This window comes from Schistocerca serialis, chromosome 11 (genome assembly GCF_023864345.2).
Source record: "Schistocerca serialis cubense isolate TAMUIC-IGC-003099 chromosome 11, iqSchSeri2.2, whole genome shotgun sequence".
Taxonomy (NCBI): domain Eukaryota; kingdom Metazoa; phylum Arthropoda; class Insecta; order Orthoptera; family Acrididae; genus Schistocerca; species Schistocerca serialis.
Window position 1 is genome coordinate 114,933,385 of NC_064648.1, and position 17,646 is coordinate 114,951,030.

General features: G+C 41.5%; 1 protein-coding gene across 3 annotated transcripts in view; it reads left to right on the forward strand.

Moving 5' to 3' along the window:
- Positions 1-17,646, forward strand: part of LOC126426810 (uncharacterized) — a 188,268-nt gene that overhangs the window by 46,192 nt on the left and 124,430 nt on the right. For all 3 annotated transcript variants that reach the window (XM_050088811.1, XM_050088812.1, XM_050088813.1), the window contains exons 4-5: positions 4,821-4,889; positions 15,268-15,336. In XM_050088811.1, coding sequence (XP_049944768.1) covers positions 4,821-4,889; positions 15,268-15,336 — 138 coding nt within the window. The remainder of the gene's footprint in view (positions 1-4,820; positions 4,890-15,267; positions 15,337-17,646) is intronic.

Below are 17,646 nucleotides of genomic sequence, written 5' to 3' on the forward strand. Positions count from 1 at the left end.
GTGAAGGCACACGTCACGTTCTCGGCAGTTCGTGTCTCCACCAGGTGTACCTGTCGATCACTGTGAGACGGTACCGGTAGTTAAGTGCAGGTGGGAGCGGTCCTACCGAATCCAGCTGGACGTGTGAGAATCGTGCCTCCAGAATGTCAAAATTTTTTGGCAGAGCTCGTACCTGCCATGTTACTTTGTACATTTGGCAGTCAGTGCAGGTCCGAGTCCACGTACGGCAGTCCTTCCGTATGCCGGGCCGTGCAAAATGCTGTGAGCAAATTCACAGATGGCTGAGCCCGTGTAGAGAATGAAGAACGAAAACCCGTAGTTGTAGAAGAGTGGGTACGTACAGCTGCTGTTGGCCAGCAACACTGCAGTGGCATTCAGAGCTGTAAGGTGCGCCTGGAAACTGACCAGCTACCAAACATCCAGGCGCAGCAGCCACCTCGCAACACCAGTTGACTCACCATCGTCCGGCCCCGACAGAAACGCATTATGGAAGGAAACTGTGGTTCTTTTTCAAGCCGGCAAATGTTCGTAGTTAAAAGTCCCTGTGGTAGTGTGGTGTAGTGACCTCAGCTCGCTGGTCACTCGACTATCCGTCGACTACATCGCGAACGACCAGTGCTGAAGACCGCAATCTCCAGCAGTTGTGTGGAGGGGGAGGGGGGATTGCCAGGTTCGGGTTCGATTTCCGGCGGGGTTAGAGATTGCATCTGCTTGGGGCCGGTCGTTGTCTCATCTTCGTCGTCACTGACACGCGAGTCGCCAGAGTGGCGTCAAATAAAAGGCCTCATACTAGGCAGCCGGATGACCCCAATCGGGTCTCCCAGCCAGTGTTACCATTCAATCATTTCATTTCCCCCTCTTGATATCTTATTTCTTTTCTTTGTAGACTTCATCTCCTTAGCAGTATGGCCTGTGCTGGAAGTGCATTCCTGTTTATATGTTTCAAATAAACTCCCAAATAAAAGAAGCAACTCCTGTAAGATGTGCACAAATATTCCAGCTCGTACAACGTTGAAACGTCCCACAGTAATTGTCCGCAGCAACAACTGAGCTGGCGGATTGAGCTGTACAGATTGTGTGACAGTTCAGAGCAGACTGATTTCTTTCTCGGAGTTCAGTCCACAGTGCACTATTCTACGGAGTGCAGCCTGTCTCTGCGGCAGGGGTGCAGGTGCACGGAGTAATTGCCAAACCGGCGGGCGCTGCAAAGCGTGACTAAACTGCCAGTACTGTCTCATCTGGCAGAAACTCTGCACCCATCCTCATTTGATTACACGGACAGACGATACGAAATCTCTATACAGTATTAGTGTACAAACTCACTAAACCAACTAATGAAAATTAATTACTCATTTTTCAGTCATCATTTGTTGGTACTAAAAGCATTGTGCAGTACATTACTGTGCCAGAGTGGTATGTTCACTAAAAGTTATATGCGAGTCAGAAACGTGGAACAGCAAAGGAACAGAAACCGTTTGTCCTCGAGAGAAAGATGTTGAGGAAAATACTTGACCAGTCGCTTGACTGGAGGACACTGAAAAAAGAAAGGAACAAAAAGACAGGAACTGGCAGAGCTGAACTCACAAGCTGACGTTGGCTGAAGGATGAAGAAAGGAACATTGATGTGGACAAGGCACCTAATTAGGACAGAAGAGGAAAGACTCCCACGAGTAGAATTCTCAGGACCCTTTTAGGGCAGAAGGGGGTGAGGAAGGCACTGGATGAGGGGAAGGACACTGTCAAAAACGATACAGAGACACCAGGCTGAAGAAAAGGAGAATGGGCCGTGAAAGTCAGGAACGGAAATGAGTGGCGGAGGAATGTTGTGAATGTGTGTAGTCTCTCGAGCCAATCTGGAAATTAGGTAGATGATAAAAATGTAATCTTAGTTTCTTAAAGACATATGTTTACTCATATTTGACTTTCAGATTTCCCACTGAAACACACACAGTAGTTAAGTAACCTCCTATGATGTGAAGAATCAGTAAGCTATCTGCCAGATGCTGTGGATTTTAAGTCATCTTGTTCATCTCTCTTAATATCTTGTTAACCAATTAAGCTACTCAAAAAGGGTATTCACTGCACTCAAGAGTTCAAGTATCCCCATCTGGCAATAGTAAGTAGAAACATTAAAGTGTTCTGGTTCAAATGAATTGAAGTATGTAAGGAATTAACTTCCTGCAAAATTGAACTGACTCTAAACTGCCAAGGTTTCATGAGCCATCCTTTTGGAAGCCTTAATGATTTTTTTCAGTTGAAGAGCTACATATCCTCCTGGACGCCACTGGGAATTTGATGTGAGGGGGGTGCTCATTTTGAGAGGTGTGTGCTGACTTAATTCATATCAGCTGCCTGATGAAAGATTCATCTGAATAAGCCTGTAGAAAATAATTATGTTTCTTTCTTTTATTATTATGAAAGGACCCACGTCACAGCATTAAAGCGACAACATTATTTAAAAAAAAAATATTTAAAATTTATTTGCTGCTAGCCCCTAGTTTGTAGCCTAGATAATAATTCTGGTTATATGTATCAATCCGATACACAACATTATAAATGTCTGTTGCTGTGTGAGTTATTTTGGTGGTCATTTGGGGAAAGAAGTATTTTATTGAGGTCAATAGTTTTCAACATATGTGTGATAATTTTGAAGCCTTTTCTGGCTGGGAAATCTCAAGAGTTCCAAAACTAGTTACCATATCTCAGGCCCTGTTCATTATAATGAAAAGCTTTTCTAGATACTGAGTGAACCTGCAGCAATCTCTACCTAACATGAAATTCAAATGAATTTTGTAGGAGATAGAAACTTCAAATTGACTTTTTCCCACCACAAAGATCATGTGGCAGTTGCTTCCATACAATACTTGCAGCACCAGTGTCACAATTTTGGATCTACAACACTGGATGCCAACTAATTGAAATCCAACAACAGTGACCTCAAACTAGCCTAATAAAATGTCCAGTTTAAATATGAAACAAAATTTCAAGCATTGTTATTTCCAGTAGTGACAGTGAAATGTTGCTGTGGGAACGTACAGTGAGAAAAGGAGTCTGTATTCATTATCAGGTTCAGGTGCAAAATTTGGAGAGTTTTGGATGCCTCATGTATTCAGCACTCCACATCTCGACCCAGTTGTCTGTATTTGACAGAGAGCCTTCTGGTGTGAGGAAGAAGACTCAGTAGAAGTGGTGAAGATGAATCGCACAAAATTGAACACACAGGATCGTTGTAATGCAACTAACATGTGTGTTTGCTCGAGGTCTGTAACAAAGAAAGAGAGCCCAAATAATTAACATTCCGTACATAATTATTGCAGATTTCAGACCCATTCCTAATGACTGATTCACTGTTGAATTTACAAGTGATGTTATCTATTTCATTTTGTTTTCATCCAAACCTCAAATTCATATTAATCCTATATTCAAAATTCAGGATGACGGAAGGATGCAATAGATTCCTGATCTACTGAGGAACAGTTTTCCAGAATCCAATTTTGGATGCGGTCATTTTTAGTTGGTCCAGTTATTTTCTAGAGGTTCAGTTGACTGTTGCTGCTCAGGCAAGGGTGGACTGTCTGGATTGAAACACATTGTCTGTTCTCCAAATCTCATAAGGGAGTCTTCGGCCACTACTCTTTTCAGGAGAGCAGAAAGGTTAATGGGACATGTCCTGTGTCATCGAGGACCACCAGTTTGGTAATGGAAGCAAGTGTGGAGGGTAAGAATTGTAGAGGGAAACCTAGTTCTAACTACGGGAAGCAGGTCCGAAAAGATATAGATTGTGGTTGTTGTGCATGAAGAAGAGGCTTGCTCAGGACACACGAATGTGGGAGGTTGGTTGTCTGTTGCGAAGCCATCGTACGGCAGTCGTGTGAATCGGTACTGAGGACGTTATGTCACCAGTTGTCAGATGTGTGATGCTTTTACCACAACATGTTTGGGGCTGTGCTACCTAATTATCGAGTGCTATAAAACAAGGATACCAGTCAAAAATTATTGTATTGCCCTGTAATGTAACATACCATAAAGCTTCTATGCCATTAGGCATTATAAGCAGTAAAATCCAGCAGCAAATGTGCATTGTCATACATAAAACTCTTTGTAGAATATCTCATATTGGTGTGTTACACTCTCGTGGCACAGTTTTCATGTGAAATTGGAAGACAGTAGTGTCTGAGGGCCATTCTTGGGCCCAATTTAGCGATGTCTCCTCAGCAAACAGCCACCGATTTATTCAAATCGGCGGCATTAGGTTTAATGTTTTCGGTTGTCTTCCATATGGATGCACACAATGAAATGTAGGTGTAGTACTTGTTTTTGGAACTTTTAGAACTTTTAATGTTCATAAATTTTTTGATAGACAGTAGCGTTGTTGGGTGCTCTGACATATGCTTTGCAGGACAGTGCTATTTTTGGTAGGTGACAGTGGCAGCTTTAGTTCATCAACTGTGCCTTGAGAATATAACATGCCTAACATGAGATATTCTAGGAAGAGTTTTATGTTTGGCAGTGCATGTTTGCTGCTGCCTTTTGCTATTGATGATGATGCCTAATGGCACAGGAGCTCAGAGGTATATTACACTATGGGCCGTTATAAATATTTTTGAATGGGTCACTACGTATAGTGTTGCAATTTATCGATATATGTGTTGTGGTAAAAATAAGACACATTTGACCACTAGTGGTGTAACATTGTCAGTACCATAGGGGACCGGCGTGAAACAAAAGCCTTTCGAATGAAGACCGCAACAACATACAGTTGATATTGATGAAGTTATAATAAGTGGCAGATTATTGACTGATTTTTTTTCTGCTTGCAGATACGCGACCAATTAGAGGAAGTAGTGCCTCTCTCACCGGTCCAGGTATTTCTCAAAGAAGAAGAGAGTGTAAGTATTTCTGAAATATTGACTTTCATCTACACTCTGACCCAATGAGATAACTATTAATTGTGTGTCCATTGCCTATAGCAGAGAAGGCCTGTTGATGGAGTTTCTTATCTACTACAGTTGATAGTTTGTGAATTTGAGAATACACATTATAATGAGTCACAGTTGTACTTTGCATAAATGTAGAGGTAGGCTAACTTGCTAGCTATGTGAAGCTCTTTGCAAATGTTGCCATTGTGTACAGGGATTTCATATTGTTAGGAAATTATTGTTAAATGTAGTGAGTCTTGAAGATGATATTCATATTGTTCAAGGACTGACAAATGATGTAGTGTAAATGGTAAATAAAGTGAAAGGGTATCATTGCTCATTGACTAGAATTGAACACACCTGTCGTGAGGTACAATTAAGTGTGTGTGTTGCTTTTTACTATGATATTGTGCCATATTTTAGGTATGGCATATATTTGCATACAGCCTGTTGCTCCCGTGAGCTGTGTGTTATTAGTTCTTTTTGTGGTTTCTACATACATATGCAAGGTATTTTGTATGCACTTGCTTTGTCATGTGGCAAGTGTTGTTCCCTTGCAGCCTTGAAATATTTGTACATCTTTTATGTTGGCTTACACTGCATGTCGTCTTCATATTCTGCTGATGTGACCTGTGACTGTTTGTAAGAATTGGAGCAATACCACCCTTTCATCAGTAACTTTAAAGATGTATTTCCCTATTTGTGTCTCCAGGGGATTAGCAATTTCTTTTGAAAGTAACTTAGTACTTGAATGACCAAGCTTCTTTGTTCCCTCATGTACCGTGGTTCGCAGATTCTTTCAGCATGGTGGCCAAGTGTGTTAATTGCTACTCTGTTCTGCTAGGGACAGTGATTGGAGATTTTGTGACGGTATCTATCTGTGTGAGTGGGCTGTCTGTAGACTTTGTGCCCTAAAGTTCTATTAGGTTTAGCACTGGGGCCAGGGAAATACCATATTCGTTTCTCTAATACTGTGGTTGTATCGAGACCTGATTGTTACTATATTAGGATGTACAGAGACCGTAAGAATTGAAAAGCACAAAAACAGCTTTAACAGAACGCAAGAAGGGCTGAAATTCGCGCAAGTTATGTGGGCCGTAGTGCTAATAAAGCAAACTGCACTAATCATCTATATCTACATAAATACTCCACAAGCCACAGTACTGTGCATGGCAGAGGATACACTGTATCACTATTAGTTATTTCCTTTCCTGTTCCACTCGCAGACAGACCAAAGGAAAAAGATGACTGTCTATATGCCGCTGTATGAGCCCTAATCTCCCATATCTTATCTTTTGTGGTCCTTACACAGAATGTACTCTGACGGCAGTAGGATCATTCTGCAGTCAGCCTCAAATGCCGGCTCTAAAAATTCTCAGTAGTGCTTCTCAAAAAGAATATCACCTTCCATCCAGTGATTGCCATTTGATTTCCTGAAGCATTGGGTGTTGTTCGGACCTACCGGTAACAAATCTAGCACCCTACCCCTGAATTGCTTTGATGTCATCCTTCAACTGGACCTGGTACAGATCCCAAACACTCGAGCAATACTCAAGAATAGGTTGCACTAGTGCCTTATATGTTGCCTCCTGTAGAGTTGGACCACACTTTCCTAAAATTTTCCCAATAAATTGTAGATGACCATTTTGCGTTCCCTATCACAACCTTCACATGCTCTTTCCCTTGCCATTTCATATTGCTTTGCAGTGCTGCACCTAGATGTTTAGATGATGTGACTGTATCAAGCAGGAAACTACTAATGCGGTCTCCGAATATTATGGATATGTTTTTCCTACTCATCCCCATTAACTTGTATTTCTCTACATTTAGAGCTAGCTGCCATTCATCACATCAACTAGAAATTTTGCATAAGTCATTTTGCGTAAGTCACACCATGACGACACCTTCCCGTACACCGCAGTATAATCAGGAAACAGCCGCAGACTTCTGCTTACCCCGTCCGCCAGATGGTTTATGTATATAGAAAATTACAGCAGCCCTATTACACTTCCCTGGAGCACTCCTGACGATACCCTTGTCTCTGATGAATACTCACTGTCAAGAACAACATACTGGGTTCTGTTACTTAAAAAAGTCTCCAAGCCACTCGCATGTTGGAAATCTATTCCATGTGCTCATACCTTTCTTAATAGTCTGCAGTGGGGTACTGTGCCAGATGCTTTTTGGAAATATGGAATCGACCTGTTGCCCTTCATCTGTAGTTTGTGGGATATGACATGAGCAAAGGGCAAGCTGAGTTTTGCTTCCTATAACTGTGCTGGTTTGTGGACATAGCTTTTTGGTCTCTAGGAAATTTATTATACAGGGTGATTCAAAAGGAATACCACAACTTTAAAAATGTGTATTTAATGAAAGAAACATAATATAACCTTCTGTTATACATCATTACAAAGAGTATTTAAAAAGGTTTTTTTTTTTTCACTCAAAAACAAGTTCAGAGATGTTCAATATGGCCCCCTCCAGACACACGAGCAATATCAACCCGATACTCCAACTCGTTCCACACTCTCTGTAGCATATCAGGCGTAACAGTTTGGATAGCTGCTGTTATTTCTCGTTTCAAATCATCAATGGTGGCTGGGAGAGGTGGCCGAAACACCATATCCTTAACATACCCCCATAAGAAAAAATCGCTGGGGGTAAGATCAGGGCTTCTTGGAGGCCAGTGATGAAGTGCTCTGTCACGGGCTGCCTGGCGGCCGATCCATCGCCTCGGGTAGTTGACGTTCAGGTTTCATAACTAACCTTTTTTGTAGGACTCTCCATACAGTTGATTGTGGAATTTGCAGCTCTCTGCTAGCTCTGCGAGTCGATTTTCCTGGGCTGCGAACAAATGCTTGCTGGATGCGTGCTACATTTTCATCACTCGTTCTCGGCCGTCCAGAACTTTTCCCTTTGCACAAACACCCATTCTCTGTAAACTGTTTATACCAACGTTTAATACACCACCTATCAGGAGGTTTAACACCATACTTCGTTCGAAATGCACGCTGAACAACTGTCGTCGATTCACTTCTGCCGTACTCAATAACACAAAAAGCTTTCTGTTGAGCGGTCGCCATCTTAGCATCAACTGACGCTGACGCCTAGTCAACAGTGCCTCAAGCGAACAAATGTACAACTAAATGAAACTTTATAGCTCCCTTAATTCGCCGACAGATAGTGCTTAGCTCTGCCTTTTGTCGTTGCAGAGTTTTAAACTCCTAAAGTTGTGGTATTCTTTTTGAATCACCCTGTATTCTAACTCAAAATATGTTCTAGAATTCTACAGCAAACCAATGTTAAGGATATTATTCTGTAAATTTGTGGCTCTGTTCTTTGTCCTTTTTATATACTGGAGTCACTTGTGCTTTGTTACAGTCACTTGGAACTTTGTGCAGAGCAGGAGATTCATGATAAACGCAAGCTTACTAAGGGGCCAGTGTCCTAGAATAGTCTTTGTAAAACCAAATTGGGATTCCATGCGGACTTCGTAACTTAACTCATTTGCAACTCTTTCAGTTGGTTTCTTCACCTCTACAGGCTCCATAACGTATCTTATGTAGCAGTCGGGCAACATCACAAACCAACTGTAGTGTGGCTGCACCTAAACAGTTCTACTTGCTGAGCGTGTTTAAATTCAAAACTGATATCCAAATCCCTATAGCCTCTGATGAAGTCTGCAGCACAAGGAGGCGAAACATTGGCCACAGAAATATGCCTCAGGTCTCAGGCTAATGCCCAGAAAACATAATTCGTCGAGGTCGCATACTGTTACTTTTTGGTGGGACTTAGCCGGAAGAGTTATACTGGCTGGTGTAGCGTGATTAGACTGCAAGGAAAGGAGTCTGTATTCCTATATTACAAGCAAGTTCAAAAACTGGAGTTAGAGACTCCTCATCTGTCCAGTGCTCCATGTCTACACGCACCTGCCTCTGTATCTGGTGGTCTTCTGGCTCGTAAGGAGAGGTCCCCAGCAGTGGCATTAACTTTCTGAAACCATCTGTACGGTGATGTGGGTTAAGGTCCCAAGTATCACACCCTGCAGCCGTTCACTCTGGTGGGTTCTCATTTGCGAGTAATCGAGGAAAAAAGTTTTGAATTTCACATGATGCTCTACAGATTTAAAACAACATACAGACTGGTTGCATAACCAAATGGTTAAGGTACTGTCCTTCCATGCTAAAGGTTGTGGGTTTAAGTCTCTTTTATTTTTCCAGATGCTTTGAAACTTTTTATTTTTAAATCTTTATCAAAATGACTGATTATAATTTTTACTCAATTATTTGGTTTGAAAGTATCTTTTTTATTTCTGTTCCTTTGTTACATCATATTAGTCATTGTATTAACTTCATTATTTGCTTTCGTTTTTTGTCCTTTCAGTCTTTTTCCACTAGGAATTTCTGTTCGTGTGATTTTGATTATTGTTCTGTATTCACTGTGATTTAATTTCTTCCATTTTATAATCTCATATTTGTGTGTGTGTGTGTGTGTGTGTGTGTGTGTGTGTGTGTGTGTGTGTGTGTGTGTGTGCGTGTGCGTGTGCGTGTGCGTGTGCGTGTGCGTGTGCGTGTGCGTGTGCGTGTGCGTGTGCGTGTGCGTGTGCGTGTGCGTGTGCGTGTGCGTGTGCGTGTGCGTGTGCGTGTGCGTGTGCGTGTGCGTGTGTGTGTGGGGTGCGTCACCCACCACAGCAGTACAAGTTTATATGCCATCTAGCTCTGCAAAGAATGATGAAATCGAAAAGAATTTTTGATGCGTCAAAGAAAATCCAGGACGGAATAATGATAATGTTATGAAAAGGATAGATTGCTACTCATCATGTAGCAGAGATGTTGAGTCACAGACGGGCACAACAAAAAGACTACTCAACACATAAGCTTTAGGCCAGACGGCCGCCTTCTGAAATGGACAACACTCTCTCTCTCTCTCTCTCTCTCTCTCTCTCTCTCTCTCTTCGTGCTGTGTGTCACGAGCTGCATGGAATGGGGCACGCACCTGTTTGGTTGAATTTGGCTCATGCCGGGTTGCTGAAAGTGAGTGATGCCCTATCAACTTAGAAAGGACATAAGCTGCTCATTCAGTTTTGCCACACAGGTGCCATGCTCTACTGTTTAATGTAGCCGAGTCTCAGTCTCCCTCAACAATACAATCCTCCATTACCAAACTGCTGATTTTTTGGTGCCTTGGGGTGTGTCATGCTGATAAATCCCTTCCTTTAGTCAAATTCTGCCATCAATTTCTTTCCTCCTTAACTCAGTTCTGTGCCTTCTCAATACTTATTTGAGCTATTCATTTAATCTTCTGCATTATCTGTAGCACCACATTTCAGAAGCTATTGTCATCTTGAAACTTACTGGCAGATTAAAAATGTGGGCCGGACCAAGACTCCAACTCGTGACCTTTGCCTTTCGTGGGCAAGTGCTCTACCATCTCAGCTACCCAAGCACGACTCGCGCCACGTCCTCACAGCTTCACTTCTACCAGCGCCTCGTCTCCTACCTTCCAAACTTTACAGAAGCTCTCCTGTGAACCTTGCAGAACTAGCACTCCTGAAAGAAAGGATATTGCACAGACATGGCTTAGCCACAGCCTAGGGGATGTTTCCAGAATGAGATTTTCACTCTGCAGCAGAGTGTGTGCTAATATGAAACTTATTGGCAGATTAAAAACTGATGAGTAGCAATCTATCCTTTTCATAATATTATCATTATTCCGTCCTGGATTTTCTTTGACGCATCAAAAATTCTTTTCGATTTCATCATTCTTTGCAGAGCTAGTTGGCATATAAACTTGTACTGCTGTGGTGGGTGACGTGCCACACACACACACACACACACACACACACACACACACACACTCACGCGCGCATTGGGTCCGGAGGAAAGATACCTGCTTTGAGGAGTGATAGTTTTAGTGATTTTGAACAAAAAAGTCCTACAAACATGTGTCGTGTTCTTAAAAGTTTCCAAAGAAATTGATTAAAACAGTGGGGAACAGGACACATACATGTGATAGTAAATGAAGCATAGTGATCTAGTAATTTTTTTAATTGTGTATGTTGGTTTAAGAGCAAAGTCTACAAGCACAGAGTGGACGTAAAGGAGGAACTTCTCACTTGCATCTTATATGAGTGTGCTCAAATAAAGGACTATGTGAATAAGCTTAGATCAGAAACACAACAGCTGTCTACAAGAGCTACAAAAATCATCGCAGTTGGTGACGGTCTTTTGATCATCTTTTGTGAGGAAGTACACACAGTTAAGCAAAACACTAGAACATAATGTATCATTTAGTATCAACTGCATTTGTCCTGTTCCCCTTTGCTTTTCTTAGTTTCCTCTGAAACTGTTAAGAACAGGACATATGTTCATATGACATTTTTGTTGTAATTTCAGATATGAGCTAGAGAAAGTTTTGGGACCCTTGCAGTTTGTCTTGTATATTAATTACCTGGAAGACAGTAGTAATTGTAACTTTAGATTTTTTGTGGCTAATGCAGTTGTATATAAACCCCCCATGAACCATGGACCTTGCAGTTGGTGGGTAGGCTTGCGTGCCTCAGCGATACAGATAGCTGTACCGTAGGTGCAACCACAACGGAGGGGTATCTGTTGAGAGTCCAGACAAACATGTGGTTCCTGAAGAGGGGCAGCAGACTTTTCAGTAGTTGCAGGGGCAACAGTCTGGATGATTGACTGATCTGGCCTTGTAACACTGACCAAAATGGCCTTGCTGTGCTGGTACTGCGAACGGCTGAAAGCAAGAGGAAACTACGGCCATAATTTTTCCCGATGGCATGCAGCTTTACTGTATGGTTAAATGATGATGGCGTCCTCTTGGGTAAAATATTCCAGAGGTAAAATAGTCCCCCAATTGGATCTCCGGGCGAGGACTACTCAAGAGGACGTCGTTAATCAGGAGAAAGAAAACTGGCGTTCTACGGATCGGAGCATGGAATGTCAGATCCCTTAATCGGGCAGGTAGGTTAGAAAATTTAAAAAGGGAAATGGATAGGTTAAAGTTAGATATAGTGGGAATTAGTGAAGTTTGGTGCAGGAGGACCAAGACATTTGGTCAGGTGAATACAGGGTTATAAATACAAAATCAAATAGGGGTAATGTAGGAGTAGGTTTAATAATGAATAAAAAAATAGGAGTGCGGGTAAGCTACTACAAACAGCATAGTGAACTCATTATTGTGGCCAAGACAGACACGAAGCCCATACCTACGACAGTAGTACAAGTTAATATGCCATCTAGCTCTGCAGATGATGAAGAAATTGATGAAATGTATGATGAGATAAAAGAAATTATTCAGGTAGTGAAGGGAGACGAAAATTTAATAATCATGGGTGACTGGAATTCGAGAGTAGGAAAAGGAAGAGAAGGAAACGTAGTATGTGAATATGGATTGGGGCTAAGAAATGAAAGAGGAAGCCGCCTGGTAGAATTTTGCACAGAGCGTAACTTAATCATAGCTAACACTTGGTTCAAGAATCGTGAAAGAAAGTTGTATACATGGAAGAATGCTGGAGATACTAGAAGGTATCAGATTATGTAATGGTAAGACAGAGATTCAGGAACCAGGTTATAAATTGTAAGACTTTTCCAGGAGCAGATGTGGACTCTTACCACAATCTATTGGTTATGAACTGTAGATTAAAACTGAAGAAACTGCAAAAAGGTGGAAATTTAAGGAGATAGGACCTGGATAAACTGACTAAACCAGAGGTCGTACAGAGTTTCAGGCAGAGCATAAGGGAACAATTGACAGGAATGGGGGAAAGAAATGCAGTAGAAGAAGAAAGGGTAGCTCTGAGGGATGAAGTAGTGAAGGCAGCAGAGGATCAAGTAGGTAAAGAGACAAGGGCTAGTAGAAATCCTTGGGTAACAGAATAAATATTGAATTTAATTGATGAAAGGAGAAAATATAAAAATGCAGTAAATAAAGCAGGCAAAAAGGAATACAAACGTCTCAAAAATGAGAGTGACACAAAGTGCAAAATGGCTAAGCAGGGATGGCTAGAGGACAAATGTAAGGATGTAGAGGCTTATCTCACAAGTGGTAAGATAGATACTGCCTACAGGAAAATTCAAGAGACCTTTGGAGAAAAGAGAACCACTTGTATGAATAACAAGAGCTCAGATGGAAACCCAGTTCTCAGCAAAGAAGGGAAAGCAGAAAGGTGGTAGGAGTGTATAGAGGGTCTATACAAGGGCGATGTACTTGAGGACAATATTATGGAAATGCAAGAGGATGTAGATTAAGATGGTGTAGATGGGAGATATGATACTGGTGAAGAGTTTGACAGAGCACTGAGAGACCTGAGTCGAAACAAGGCTCTGTGAGTAGACAACATTCCATTAGAACTACTGACGGCCTTGGGAGAGCCAGTACTGACAAAACTCTACCATTTGGTGAGCAAGATGTATGAAACAGGCGAAATGCCCTCAGACTTCAAGAAAAATATAATAATTTCCATCCCAAAGAAAGCAGGTGTTGACAGATGTGAAAATTACCGAACTGTCAGTTTAATAAGCCACTGTTGCAAAATACTAACACGAATTCTTTACAGACGAATGGAAAAACTGATAGAAGCCGACCTCGGGGAAGATCAGTTTGGATTCCGTAGAAATGTTGGAACATGTGAGGCAATACTGACCTTACGACTTATCTTAAAAGAAAGAGTAAGGAAAGGGAAACCTATGTTTCTAGCATTTGTAGACTTAGAGAAAGCTTTTGACAATGTTGACTGGAATACTCTGTTTCAAATTCTAAAGGTGGCAGGGGTAAAATACAGGGAACGAAAGGCTATTTACAATTTGTACAGAAACCAGATGGCAGTTATAAGAGTTGAGGGGCATGAAAGGGAAGCAGTTGTTGGGAAGGGATTGAGGCATGGTTGTAGCCTATCGCTAATGTTATTCAATCTCTATATTGAGCAATCAGTAAACAAAACAAAAGAAAAAATCTGGGTAGGAATTAAAATCCATGGAGAAGAAATAAATACTTCGAGGTTCACCGATGACATTGTAATTCTGTCAGAGACAGCAAAGGACTTGGAAGAGCAGTTGAACGGAATGGACAGTGTCTTGAAAGGAGGATATAAGATGAACATCAACAAAAGCAAAACGAGGATAATGGAATGTAGTCGAATGAAGTCGAGTGATGCTGAGGGAATTAGATTAGGAAATGAGACACTTAAAGTAGTAAAGGAGTTTTGCTATTTGGGGAGCAAAATAACTGATGATGGTCGAAGTAGACTGGCAATGGCAACGAAAGCGTTTCTGAAGAAGAGAAATTTGTTAACATCGAGTATAGATTTAAGTGTCAGGAAGTCGTTTCTGAAAGTATTTGTATGGAGTGTAGCCACGTATGGAAGTGAAACATGGACGATAAATAGTTTAGACAAGAAGAGAATAGAAGCTTTCGAAATGTGGTGCTACAGAAGAATGCTGAAGATTAGATGGGTACATCACATAACTAATTAGGAGGTATTGAATAGAATTGGGGAGAAGAGGAGTTTGTGGCACATCTTGACAAGAAGAAGGGACAGGTTGGTAGGACATGTTCTGAGGCATCAGGGGATGACCAATTTAGTATTGGAGGGCAGCGTGGAGGGTATAAATCATAGAGGGAGACCAAGAGATGAATACACTAAGCAGATTCAGAAGGATGTAGGTTGCAGTAGGTACTGGGAGATGAAGAAGCTTGCACAGGATAGAGTAGCGTGGGGAGCTGCATCAAACCAGTCTCAGGACTGAAGACCACAACAATAACAACAACATATAATGAAGTCACAAATATTGTTTGATATTACATACAGTTGTACTGCGGTCCATAAGCATTATCATGGTACCAACTTGAATGCTTTTTGGAAGTTTAGAAATAATCTGTTCAGCTGTTTGGCCCAATCTGTGGCTCTCACAATGTCATGAGAAAAGAATGAAAGTTGGGCTTTTCACTGCTGATTCTTCTGGAATCCGAGCTGGTTGGCACATAGTAAGTAATTCTGTTAGCTCAGCCATTGTAATGCTATGAGACCTAATGTAGGATAAGTTCACATTACTCTGTTGTGGAGTTGGTCTGGTTCCCAAACCACAGATGGGGTCTGCTTAGCAGCACTGTCACGCACTCTCCTGTCAAAATTGTGTACAGTTAGTACCTATTGTGCATTGGTAGGACTGAGGGTGTTGCTCAATGTGTAATTGCATAGGTTGCCTAACTTGGCTTTTTTTTAATTTTAGTTGTGATGGAGCTCACTTTTGTTTGGATTAAAGTTAATGTTAACTATATAGTCACTTTTAATAGTTAGTGTACAGAAATACAGGTTTAATTCTTTTTTCAGGCGTATTGTAAGGCAGAAGAGCCTGTGCTGGTTTCACTTGTCCCAGTGCTTCCCAAAGAAGAGCACGTGGTAAGTTTTTTTATTAAGACATTTGCATTTGGTGATGAACTGGCTTAAGTGGAGACAATAATGAACCCATGATGTATCGTAGAAGATATATTGAAGCATACATTTTAGACGGATATGTAAGTCTCCGACACTGTTGACTGGAATATATATTTAATATTTATATTTATATTTAATATATCAACAAAATTAATCAATATTTGTAAATATAATGTAATTGAATAGATAAAAAAATCTACTCACCAAGTGCCGGCAGGAGAAAACACGTACAAAGAGATTGAAATTTGCAAGGTTTCAGACCCAGTGGCTCATTCTGCTGACAGAAGTGTTGAAGGGGATGGAAAGAGGGGTGAAGGAAAAGGTCTGGTGAGCTTTAGGCACTGGAGAGGAGGAGCCACTGAATTGGAACGCTTGCAGATTTCAATACGTTTATATTTGTTTTCTCCTGCTGCCACTGCTCAGAATGCACTATTTGGAATTCTTAAGTTGTCACTCATGAAATACAGGGAGCCAAAAGATATCTGTAACTTGTACAGAAACAGGACTTCAGTTGTAAGAAGCAAATTGCTGCAGTGCACCTACCACGGAGTGCTGGCGGCCCAGTGTCTGCCAGCTGCACAAACCACGGCAGGGCCGAGAAGTCGGCAAGTAGTTGTGTCGGAGGACGTTGCCAGTGGCCGCACCAAAACGTCACTCGCTGCAAGCTGTTAGCATTTGCGTGAGCCGATTGAGACTGTGTTCTACTTCTGTGACCCAACAGAGCAGCCAATTGAAAAGCTGTGGTATTCTGCACACTGAGGATTTAAGCTCACGCTAGTGTAGCAGAAGGCAGGGACATCGCTAGTCTGGAACCGCTGAATTCACCACAGCTGCTGCTGCCTTTGCTGTCCACCGACACTCACAACTGAGATGTCGCACGCCATAGGACCGGCCTCTGCCAGCTTGGCGTGTCTGGACTTTGTCATCGTTTCAGTGCTGGCAGTTAGGAATATTAACGTGTTCATTACTCATTCTCAGTGCGGACTTCGTGTTCACAAGTGTGCTCTGCGGTAGCTTGTCAGAACTTTACTTTTTGTTCTTCTAGTTCTATTGTCCAGCAGGGGACTCGATTATTTGTTTTCCAGTTATTGACATTTTGAGAGACTGTATTGTTTACTACAGTGTGCAGTAACAGCTCTTCTTGCCACAGCAAATTTTCTGAAGAAGTATTTAATTTCTGTGGTGTTAATTGATTAGTTTTGGAAGACAGTTCAAGAAGCATTTTAAACTGTTGTTGTTAATGTTTTCTAAAGGATCAAAACTGTGTGCATTCAACATAATGGTGTAAGTAAATATTTTTCCAGTTTAGGTTCCATTCCTGTCCCTCCTGTTCAATCTGTAAACTCATTGAGCAGTGAAGGAAACCAAAGAGAAATTTGGATAAAGATATGAAGTTCAAGAAGAAGATATAAAAACTTTGACATTTGCCAGTGGTTTAGTAATTCTTATGATTAAAGTTCTCATGGGTGTTGTACCACATTATTGGATAAAATACTTTAAATATAAACTATAAAACAGACATTTTGACCATTTTTCAACGGCCTTCTTCAAGCCTATCCTGGTATTGCGTGAGGAAATCTGCCTCTATTTATTGCAGACAGTTTTGTGTCAGTACATCATACTTGTGAAACTTTATTAGTCCTAGAATATAACAAGCTAATCGTGACAAAAGGGAGAGGGTAGGAAGGAAGTTAGTCGTGGACGACACGGCTCGTCAATGATTGGAGACAGTCTGCATATAAGCACTTGTTTTCTGGTGGGCATGTTTTCTGCCTAGTGCATGTGGAAATGCACTGAGAGTTCCCCTGTGGCTGATTATTAAGTATGTTTCATCAGTGTGGGGATCATTTCCTCCTGCAAAACCCTGTGGGAGGCCAGTGCAGTACAGTTGAAATGTCAGTGTTATAGTTCAGCATTTACAGTAGTTTACACAGGATGGAGCAGAGGAAACAATTTTTTAAAACCACTAGTACTCAGTAACGATTGAGAGTATTGATCTTGAGTGATGGTTGGCAACAGCTCAGACAATGCAGATTGTGTGTGCGGTCGAGCAGTTCTTTAGAAACAACGATTCCGTGGTACAGTCCAATGTTTTTTCCATTGAAAGTTTAGTGACGGACGTTTAGATGCAGCCCCAGATCGAAATACTGTACTCTGATGGGTTGTAGCATTAAGAAGTGCTGGTTCAGCTTGAACTCCATAAAATGTAGACGGAGTGAGAACGGCAGTTCTTCCTAGTCTGAAGGGATCTGCCAGGTGACAGGCTGGCTGTAT